We start from the raw sequence: 11,505 nt of genomic DNA on the forward strand, positions 1-11,505 counted from the left end.
TTTAAAAAGTTCGCCTTCTAAAGCTAATTACAGAATGACTGAAAAGAAGTGGAAGGTCATTAATCCAACCTCCCACCTGGTGTTTAAGCCTCCTTTACACCCCACCCTTCTCCCAGTAGTTAGCTGGACTCCTCCGTGAACCCTCTGGAGCTGGGGGAGCACAGTGCCTCCTAAGTCCGGCCATGCTCACCAGCGAGAGTAGTCTCTGGGCCTGATTTTTTGTTGAGCTGGAATCGGCCTCTTTGTAGCGTCCACCCTTAAGTCAGGACTAGAGAGAGCAAGTCTACACACTTCTACCTGACAGCCACCGTTCCAGTAACAGGGACAAGGCCCTCACCCCACTGTTTATTCTTCTCTTATTTACCACGCTAATGTTACAGGACTGGGTTTTCTCTTCCCCTATTAACAGAAGATGGAAAGATTGCATCGAGTTTATGGTGGGCCCTGTGACCTGAAAACCGTGCAAGGTCAGGGACCAAAGCGCTCAGCTGCGCTTCTCGCAGTCCCCAAATCCCGACGGAACGCGCCGACTAAGTGCTTAGCGCCCGGCAGAGCCCAAGCCAAACTCCTACACCTGCAGATGAGGAAATGCAGGTTCAGCAGTTGAGTAACCTAATCAAGGAAACACTGACCTGCAAACTAGCAACAGTAAAAGGGAACCCAGGTGTCTGATTCCCAGACCGTGGGATTTTTCAGTTTCAGAAATTTAAAACTTCCTGGCTGTTGATATATTTGGTTTGGCTACTTCAGAAGCTTGTTTACTTTTAAATAAAAATTTGTATTTCCAGAGTCACGTAGTTTAAACATCCAATACTACTGCTGGACTATAAACCTTGGCTTCCCAGCCGGGAAAGCGCCCCCAAACCCCGCGTGCGCCCCGGGGAGCCTCGGGGGCGGAGCCTGCGCTCCCTCCGGCCTAGGCAGCTCCAGGGCGCCCGGGGCACCGACCTCCCCTCTCGCCGGGGGACGGCTGCAAGGCGAGTGCATCCGATCTGCAACCGGCAGCCGGTGCCACCAGCCCACTCGCGGCTCTCCGAGGACCCCGCCTAACGCGCCCACACGGCGCCCGTCCCTCGCAGGACATGGGGGGCCGGCGACTCACAAGGACTCCAGGTGCTTGAGCTGCTGCAGCTGCTGCGCGTCGTGCCGCCGCCGCCTCTGCTCCCGGCGCCGCTGCAGCTCCTCCTCCTCCACCGGCTCCCGCGTCCGCCTCGCGGCCCCGGCCCGCTCGTCGTCGCGCCCCCGCCGGGACGACATCGCGACCTGCGCGGCTCTGGCTGCCCCGCGGCGCGGCTCAGGAGGCGGTGGCCAAGACGGCACTTCCTCCGCGCCGCGCCCGCCCGGCCCCGCAGCGCCCCCTCGCGCTCCGCGGACTGCAGGCCGAGCCTGGTGTCCCCGCCGAGGCCCCGGTCCCCGCCTTCCGGCGCGCGGCCTTCAGTCCTAGCTCCAAGCGCGGGACCCTGTCGCCAGGCCTGCGGGTGCCGGAGGTCGCAGGGCGCCCTCTGGCGGCGGCCGAGCGCTGAGGATGCCGGCGGTGGGAACCTGGGAGCCCTTCCCGTCACCAGGGACCTCTCCGTATCGGGCGCCTACCCTCACGGTCTCCAGCCCTGGAGGCCAGGGAACCTGGGCAGGTCATCTTTGTATCCCCCAGTGGCTGGACAGACAGGAGCTGCTCGTTATGTGTTATAGGATTCATGCAGTTTTGGAGAGAGGAAGTCTCTCCATAGGAATTCAGTGTTAGAGCATGCGATCCCAGGTTAAAACTGTATTGTATTTAGCCAAGTTTGGGTGCTGGAAAAGAAAAGCTAATATACACTGAGCGCTTTTTATGTGCTGGTCATTGTGTTAAGTCCTTATAAGAGTTGATTTAAGCTTTAAAAATTTAATAAGTATTGTTACTAACTTTATGTATTATCCTAGTTTTATAGATAAGGAGAAGGAGGCCCAGAGAGATTAGTGACATGCTCAAGGGTGCAGAGCTAGTAAGTCGTGGAGCCAGGATGCAAAAGTGTTAGGTGCTTAACTAGGTTGTTTTGAAACTTCATCTGATATATGATTCTTATATGTAGCTAATATGTATGATTAAAAAAAATAACGTGGGTTGTGTGAGTTCTGCTTTGGGGGGCTTCATGAATCTCTGCAGTTAGCTGGGGGTTCTTTGAGGTTGTTTGGTTTAGGATGGCTTCACTCGTGTCTGTTCTGACAACATATCTCATCATCCAGCAGGCTTCATCAGGTCATTTACATGGAAGTGGCTGCAGTATTTCCAAGAGAAGCACGAGAGGGGAAGCCAGAATGCATAAGAACTTTTCAAGTTTTGCTTGCATCACGTTTACAACTCATTGGCCAAAGCAAGTCATAATGACAAATTCAAGTCTAGAGGTGCAGCTGCAAAGTCACATTGCAAAGCAATGTGCAAACAAAAACTGGAAAAAAAAACTACAGCCATTTTTTTGTAAACTACCACGCTCATTAAGAGGAATTCTTACACCAGCTGTTGAAAATAAACTTTTAATGCTATAAATGATAAATGACCTTAGGTTTTCCAGCAAATAGTATTCTTCACATTATCCTGCACTGTGAATGAAATAGGTTGGCTATTGCAAGCTTTCAGAAGCTTCTCATCACAGGATTTAAAAAAAAAATTAAGCATTTAGATTTCTTAGAAGGTTGAAATACAAAGGAGTAAATTGAGATAATCATTTATTTTCATACAGTATTTTATTCTATTTTTAAAGCTTTTATTCTAAGTACAAAGGTAATACATGGCCATTGAGTAAATATTGGAAAACATTGAAAATTGAAAGGAACAATTAAATCCCTCCTTAGTCCACTTAATAGCCACTATTAAAATTTTTGTGAAAATTCCTTCCGGTATTTTTTCCTTATAAAAATGATACCAAATCTTATTTAAGACTTTTTCTCACTGATATGAACTTTTTTCAAGTTGAAACATTTGAATCATTTGAATTTTAATAGTGGAATAATAGTATTTTATCATAATTTTCCTAAGCTATTACTGGCAATCCAAATAATTTACATTTTTATTTTTTACATCCAATGTTGTGACGGTTTAATAATATCAAAGTATTACAAATTAATGGCATTGGTGATTTTCATGAAATTCTTTTTAAGAAATATAATTTAGAATTGTATTTTCTAGTGGTAATGTGAATTGATGAAAAACAGGAACTTTAAAACCTAAGTTAAAATCCAGTGAAAAACAAGAAGAAAAGTGTCAAGGTTGGTGACTGACAAGTTATAATACTGAATTTGAAAGCAAAGATGTATGGACCCTGAGAAAGAAAATGCCTATCCAATGACTCCTGGTGGGATCAAATGAAAAAACAAAAACGAAAACAGCCTAGGAGCTGTTTTTAAACAAGAGCCTCTCAAGTTTACCTTCAAGGGAGATGTCTGCACTGAAGCGCCTACCTCCTGCACTGAACTACTTGCCTGAACTGTGTTCCTGTCAGGTGAGCCAGCTTTTATAAAGGAGTTGATGGAATCCTGTTTTAACCAATAGGACTAAGACACTCCCTGTCCTATTTGATGTGTGCTTCTATATCCCTGACCAATCAGAGCAGATCCATTCTGACCAAGTAGGACCGTACTTTTGGACGAATCAGTGAGGATTTGTCGTCCTTATTGCATGAAGGTGGACTAATCAAGGGCCTGGGCTGGGAACTTCTTTCTATATAAGTCAGCTCATGGGGGTGGGGGTGGGGGTGGGGATGGTGGGTATCCCCCTTAGCAGGCGCAGATCGGAGCTGCCCAGCAAGGAGCAGAGGTGTTGGCCTGCCTTGCCCCACGGAGGGCTCTGTGCCACAGCTGCGCTGCTTCATAATTGAGCTGTATGTAACTCTACTGAGCTATTCCACAGCTGTGTGGTTCTCACAGCCCAGCTATATCACAATCCAGCTGTTTGCACTGAATAAGGTTTCCTGCTTCACCACACCCCAAATTGGGGATTCCTGTTGGTGTTAAATCGGTGCCGACCACCAGAAGAAAATTTGAAAAATTGACACTATTGTTATGTTCAGTTGTAAAGCTGAACACTTCCATACCTGTATACCAGGAAATCCACTTTAAGGTATATACTAAAGAGAATATTTAGCAGATGTGATCAGGGGAGATGTACAAATAACTACAGCAGCACTTTTTCCTCTAGGCAAAAACCAAAACACCTGGAAACTCTCAAATGCCCCATCTCCATGATCTTGGTGGGCCGCCCCAGGTGTCTTGCTTTTCAAGGTGAATATGTGCTGGGCCAGCGCCCCGCCCCGGCCCAGACGCACGCATGGCATTCGCTACTGGTCCACCCCCACCAAGTCTGTCAGTTCCGGCGACCTAGCCTCCAGCATGCACAGACTGGAAAATACAAGGCGGCTCCCCGCCGATTTGGGCCTGGGCAGCACGAGCCCGCCGAAAAGCCCTGACGCCCCGCCCCGCTGCGTGAGCCCCATCCGGGCGGAGAGCCTCACCCACGAGCGCCGACGGGCGGGGCCGGGGATGGAGCGAGTGGGGCATGTACTGCGTGTGCGGCGGAGGCGGGAGGCAGTTTTTCCTTAAGAGTCTGGGTCCGAGGAACTGTCCAAGGCCTGGAGAGGGAATTTTATTAATTATCTATCTCTGCTAATGAAGACCAGGCAGTTTGTTCATTCCGCCCCGCCCCATAGAAATCTGAAGCCAAGCACCGCCCACTGAAAGTCCTCCAACTTCGCCCTGGACTACAACCCCCAGAAGGCCTCGGTGCTCAGCCACCTGACTTGCGCAGCAGCGTTCGTTGTAAAGTGCTATGACAACAGGGCGAAGATGGCTTGGAGTTAGCAGGAGTCGGAAGGTGTCCCTTCCGCCGCTGCTGTCCTTTTCCTGCTACATCCCATTCACTGCCTCCTTCATCATTTCCTCCTCTTTGTGAGCAGCAGGACTTGCCGTTGTTTTCGCCTGCCTGGTCCCTTCCAAGGGATTGATGCCGTTTCTCCTGTGTGTCTGCGGGGGTGACAGAGAAGGGATGCAGAGGAGCTCCTTGGGGGGAGCGCTTCAACTCTGGAACTGGTGGTGCTGACTTGCGAGGCTCTCTCTTTGCTCAGGACGTGGAACAAGTTGGGCAGGAGAACGAGAGGGAGTAGTGAAGTTAAGGGTGGCTTTTCCCAGCACCCTCCGTTCCTGTTCTCGTCGTCCCTTGGGACCCTGGCAGACGTTCTTAAAGGGAAATCTGCGGAAAGAGAGTTCGAAGAAAGGTGGCGCAGGACCCACCCGGTTCGGCTTCAGGTGAGAAAGTATGTGTGGTAATAAACATCGGGCTCATGAATTCCTTTTCCGAGTTTTATTTTGTGGGCAAGATTGAACCTCTGATGACATGTAACGGTTTTGGGACATACAGAATGATAGGTTTCCTAGGAAGGATGTTTGCATGGAAAGTAACACAAAACACAACCGCGAGAACAATGTGGGGGAGGTCCTGTGATCGTTTTCGAGAAAGGGTGATAAAAATGTTTAGATTCCATTCAGGAATGTCACGTGGTGCAGGAGCATCCTCCTCCTCCTGTGTCCAACAGGTCTTGTCAGCAAATGGTCAAAGCAGTTCTCAGCCAATGACTGAAGTAGGATGCATGTACTAATCCCTCCTAATTCCTTCTTGCAGTAGGATTAGTGCTTTGCCGTCTCTCTTTTTACACCGCAGACCACAGCTGTTTAGAAGAACCGAACTGATTTTATCAGCATCTCCCTTCCCCAGTCAAGTCCTCCTGTAGTTGACTCAGATTTCCTGGAGAAATTCATAGTTTTTTTTTCTCTTGCCATCTCACTTTTACTTAAAAAGTGAAACCATATTACACCCACACAAAACGTGAATGTGCTGGGGGGAAACCTATGGGGTCTTAACGAAAGTCTGCCAGCATTCGGAGAGGAAGAGGTTTTCTAACTTTTATTAGAAATATGTAAAGACAGTAACCGGTAATTATTTTTGTGTGTGTGAAGAGACTGAATAATTATTTAGAAGAGTTTAAAAAAACTTAAAAAAATTTACAAATAGTTTACAAGTTGTTTATGAGAAATTTAAGGACTTTTTCATTTTGTGTAATTATGTGTGACTGTTGTCCTTAAAGAAAACTACACTTATATTTATGGTACAACTTAGTGATGGAAACATTCATTGCAGGGGAAAAAATCCAATATCAACAGTCTAGTAATTTTTAAAGTTTTACAGCTTTGGATGTATGTAGCAAGTCTTATCCCTCAGAATAAAGTCTTCCAAATATTTCTCAAAAATTATTGAAACACATGAAGTTATAAAACATCCCTGCTGATTCACAAAGTTTCAATGAAAGATTATTATCAGTCATTTGAACTTCAATCCAGAGGGTCAGATAAGCGTCTGAAGTTTTGTCTGGCTCAGAACACACTCCACCACCACTATCATTACTTCTAGGTTACTGTTAACATTTATCTGATTGAGTGTTTTCTATAGGTTGGGTGTTGGGCTAAGCAGTTACATGTTTTAGGCTATTCTACCCTCCTACCCACAGAACAATTGGGAGACTAAGAAGATGAGGGACTTGTTTAAGGTGACGCTGCTGGAATGGGGTGTCAGAAGGGGAACCCAGGTCAATCTGACATCTCCTATGCTCTTTTTTGCCTTTTGTGACTTGTATCACAAATCACAACACTGAGCCCTTATAGTATTGTCTTCAAAAGCAACATTCTTGTAACTCTTCATGCATTTGTCATCTTTATTGGACTGGAAGATTCCTGTTTTGCAAAATTTGAGGTGGCACTAGTGTGACCTGGAGAAAACAAATCTCCAAATATGAACAACAGCTGTGCCAGAGTTTTCGCCTCCTAATTCCAGAATCTGCCTTCTAAACCAGGATTCCTGGGGTTGTCATTTCCAGAGTAATTTTTCTAGTCATCCTTCCATATAGTAGGACTAGGTCAATGAGGTGTTAAACCATATATGTTGTAAATAAAAACTAAATCTGAGTAAACTTAGTGTGGAAGATAACATGTATATATAGATGTAAGTATTGAAAACAAGCAAAGTGTTAAGTGATAAGTGAGAAGAGAATTTCTGGAGCATAGGGGACGAAGAGATTATCTTCTATTTATTATTCTAATAAGGCATAAGAGATCAATCTTTTGTGACTATTTATAGGTATGCACCTGTTAAAATGTTCAAATTATTGTTTTCTAACCATCCTTTAAAAATTTAATTAAAATATAAAATACTTTCCTGCAGGTTGAACTTGCAGAGGTTAAACTGAATATTAACAGAGTTACAGCGTTTTAGTGTTTGTGGGGTGGCTATACTTGTTTAGGGTTCTGGAGTAGACAGCGTGGTTTTGGATGTTACTTCCACCACATACTACTAGTTATGATCACTTGGGCAGGTTTCTTAACCTCTCTGTATTCAGGGGTACCTGAATAATAGCACCTATGATTTACTTGGTAGTTCTGTTCTGAAGATTAAAATAGAATACTTGCAAAGCACTTAGGACACTGCCTGGGACTTAGGAAACAATTAGTAAATTTCAGCGATTGTTTTCCTTTCCATTGAAGGGAGATGATAGCCATTGAAGACGTGATTTTTGGTTTTTGTTTTTCATTTACTTAAAAACAGAAAATCATTGAGGAGCAGGAAATCACCATTGAATGAGTAGGAGGTAAAATACAAATCCTTGTTTCTTTCTTTTTTTTTTTTTTTATTAAATTGAGGAATTGGGGGAGGGGACCAGTGTTGGGGAACTGGGGAGAGGGACCAGCGAAGTTGTTGTTCTTCAGTCTTAGTTGTGGAGGGCACCAGTCGCCATCTGGCTGTCTGTCTGCAGCTTGTGGCCTCTAAGCTCAAGGTGCTGTGTTACAATCTTAGTTGTGGGTGGGCGTAGCCACCATCCTATGCGGGAGTCGAACCAGCAGCCTTGTAGTTAAGAGTGCGTGCTCTATCCACTGAGCCATCCGGGTGGCAGCTCAGTTCAAGGTGTCAAGTTCAGTCCTAGTTGCAGGTGGGCCTAGCCACCATCCCTTCTCATGCGGGAGTGGAACCTGGCAGCCTTGTTGTTAAGAGCGCGTGCTCTATCCACTGAGCCATCTGGGTGGCAGCTCAGCTCAAGGTGCCAAGTTCAGTCTTAGTTTCTGGAAGGCATAGCCCTCCATCGAACAGGCATTCTTGTTGTTAGGAGCACATGCTCTCACCAGCTGAGCCACCCTGCCACCTGTTGGCAGCTCAGTGGCAACTCAGCTGGGGCGCAGCCTCACTGGCCCATGTAGGAACTGAACCAGCGGCCCTGTTGCTCAGAGCTGACGCTCTTAAGCTAACTCTTAATCAACTGAGCCACTTTGCCGGCCCCAAATTCTTGTTTCTTATGTCTATTCAAGACAGTTAACTAAACCAAATAAAAATCAGTTTAAACATAGTACATTTTTTACTTTTTGGAATACTTTTCTATTTGTTTTTGTAATGGAAAAGCCAGGCTTCACGATTGAAAAATGCCCTATTACTGTTGTTCCTTATCTTCCTTCTTCCTAACCTGCTAGTAACTGACCTTCCCTACCCATTGCTAACCTTAATATCTTAAAGTCAAGGCCTATATCTTTCTGAACTTGGAAAATGAATTAGCATTTTATTTGTCTTAATTTGCTGTTAATTTTTCTTTCAATGGGGTGGGATATTCTTCCAGGAGAAAGGGTAGAATTTATTTTGCTAACCTCTGAATTTAATTTGCCAACCTATTGTTCTTCTGATAGAGTGGTAAATGTAGCCAAAATACGGCAGTATCCTGCTTAAAAAAAAAGTGAAATTTAATTTAATTTTTTTTTACTATGGGTAATTTAAAACATAAACAAAAGCTTAAAGAATAGTCAAATAACTTCCCCATGTATCCAACACCATTTACTCTTTTAAAAACAACAGGCTTATTGACATATAATTCACATACCATACCATTTTCCCTTTAATGTGTCCAATTCAGTGTGTTTTTTGTATATTCACAGATGTGCAACCATTTGTTGCACTGCAATTTTAGAATGTTTTCATCACTCATAACGAAACCTTTCACCCTTCACCTATAACCCGCCTGTGCTCTCATCCCCATCAGACCTAAGCAACCACTAATTTACTTTCTGTCTCTATGGATTTGCCTATTATGTACATTTTATATCCATGGAATAATAAAATGTGTGGCCTTTTGTGGCTGGCTTCTTTCTCTTAGTATAATGTTCTCAAGGCTCATCCATGTTGTAGCATGTGTCAGTTCTTCATTCAAATGGATACCCAGCAACCTTCAGTTGTTCAGACTTGCTCTCAAGTCCATCTTTGGAGACCAAGTGGAAAGGAACTCCCCTTTGAAATCCATTGTCCTGCAGCCCAAGTTGTCCTTTTCAAATTCGCCCAGTTTTAGGAAAGGAAATTGATGGTATGCCAGCTTAGCGCAGATGGGAGTCTGTGGTTTCTTGATTTCTTGGGAGTGGGCCGTGCGCCTTCCTCTACTTCTACCTTTGAAATCGGAGACAGGCACTCGGGATGCACATACTGGGCACTAACCATCAGCCCAAATTGTTCATTTTCTTATTCATTAATTAACTTTTAAAAGATGTAAATCCTTATTGTTCAATAAATTATTGTCCATAACGGTACACAATACTGCCTGGGACATGGGGGAACCCATATGCAGGATTTTGGTGTAATGGAGTTGCTGCAGGTTTGCCATGCAGTACCTCATGTTTTGCCCTGGAAAGTCAGTTGGTCAGTTCCTCTTCTCCCTGACCTCTGACCACAGAGCCCAGTCCTTCTACCCTGGAAGCTTGTGCTTGGTGTCACTCTCTTCTTCCCTGCACCTCAATGCACCTTTTCACTTTCCTTATTCTTAGCATCCTTTCCCTGTAATAAATCATAGCCTGATGGTGACTATATGTTGAGTGCTGTGAGTCATCTTAGTAAATCACTGAGTGACATTGAATTTGAGTAATATTCTGCTCTGGGCTGCAAGAGAAAGATGTATCATCCTGGTGGTCCAATAGTATGGCATATTACAATTTTCCAGTGTATCTGGAGTACATACTGAGAATATACGGCATTTATTAAATGCTGTGATTTCCCTCAAATAAAAAAAAATCCAATGAAAGTGTAATAAAAGTGTTTATTACATTTTTTGAATACTTGCTGCCAGATTTGAAGTTATCTGGCAACTTGTATGGTTATATAATAGTATTAGTAATAAGCAGTGATGCACATGTTTTTCAGGGACCCTCCCACGTATACTAAAACTCATTATAAGTTTATTTATCTGCTATATATTTTTCCTTCACTCCCATCAACACCTTGCTTTTATCTGACTCATTTTTTTTTTAGCATAAAGAGAGGGCCTCGGATGGAGCTTTCCTTTTTTTTTTCATGTAGTTTGTTCTTTAAATTTGTCATTTTGAAATACTTTTATACTCACATAGAAGTTGCTAAAATAGTGGTTTCCCAGTGATAACAGTTATCAAAACCTTTAAATGCACATCAGTACAATACTATGCCTAAACTATAGATGTTATTTTGATTTCACCAGGTTTTACATTACATACATTTTTTGGGGGGAATATAGTTCTAAGAAATTAAAATTATCCCACCAAACTACCACCAAAGTCAGGTTCCAGAAGTTTCCCACCATCCCAGAGACATTTTCTTGTCCTAGCCCCTTAAAGTCACACCCTTCCCTAACCCTGAAACCAGTGATCTGTTCTCCATCAGCTGAATTCTGTCATTTTGAAAATGTTACAGAAATGGTATTATTTAATATGTGACTTTTGGGGATTGGGTGTTTTTTTCACTCAGCATAAAACCCATGAGAGCCATCCAAGTTGCTGTTACTTCATTTTTAAAAATTGCTGGGTTTTATTCCTTGGTATGAATGTTTAACCATTCACACGCTGAAGGAAGGACTTTTGGTTTTTTCTTCAGTGTAGGTTTTTTAAAAATAAAAAGGATAAAAACCATAGCGTTGGCTAATGTTTATTGAATACTTATGTACCAAGTATTGTGCTAATACCACTGTATTCTTTTTTTAAACTAAAAGTTTTTATTTTTTAATTGTGGTAAAGTATACATAATATAAAATTTACCACTGTAACCATTTTTAAGTGTAGAGTTCAGTAGTGTTGAGTACATTCACGTTTTTGTGCAACCACGCTCCAAAATTTTTTGTCTTGTAAAACTTAAAATCTATACCTATTAAATGAAAATACCCCTTTTCTTCCTCCCCCCAATGCTGGCAGCTATCATTCTACTCTGTGAATTTGACTACTCTAGGGATCTCATGTAAATGGAATCATGCAGTATTTGTGCTTGCTTATTTCATTTAGTTCTCAAGGTTCATCCATGTTGTATCATGTGTCAGTTTCCTTCCTTTTTTTTTTTTTTAAAGATTTTTTTTTAATGTTTTTTTTTTTTTTAATTGGGTAATTGGGGGGATGGGAACAGTGCTGGGGAATTGGGGGAAGGGGAACAGACAAGTTGCTGTCGTT

The 11,505-nt window shown here is 43.5% G+C and overlaps 2 protein-coding genes across 2 annotated transcripts in view; one reads left to right on the top strand and one right to left on the bottom strand.

The window, feature by feature from the left end:
• LOC109396574 (retinitis pigmentosa 9 protein-like) overlaps positions 1-2,090 on the bottom strand; it is an 18,808-nt gene extending 16,718 nt beyond the window's left edge. The window contains exon 1 of the mRNA XM_019668468.1: positions 1,103-2,090. Coding sequence (XP_019524013.1) covers positions 1,103-1,257 — 155 coding nt within the window. The 5' untranslated portion in view covers positions 1,258-2,090. The remainder of the gene's footprint in view (positions 1-1,102) is intronic.
• Positions 2,091-4,177: 2,087 nt separating this feature from the next.
• BBS9 (Bardet-Biedl syndrome 9) overlaps positions 4,178-11,505 on the top strand; it is a 373,430-nt gene continuing 366,102 nt past the window's right edge. The window contains exon 1 of the mRNA XM_019668469.1: positions 4,178-5,274. The gene's annotated coding sequence lies outside the window, so the exon portion shown is untranslated. The remainder of the gene's footprint in view (positions 5,275-11,505) is intronic.

Source organism: Hipposideros armiger, unplaced genomic scaffold, assembly GCF_001890085.2.
Source record: "Hipposideros armiger isolate ML-2016 unplaced genomic scaffold, ASM189008v1 scaffold_526, whole genome shotgun sequence".
In the NCBI taxonomy this organism is placed as follows: Eukaryota; Metazoa; Chordata; class Mammalia; order Chiroptera; family Hipposideridae; genus Hipposideros; species Hipposideros armiger.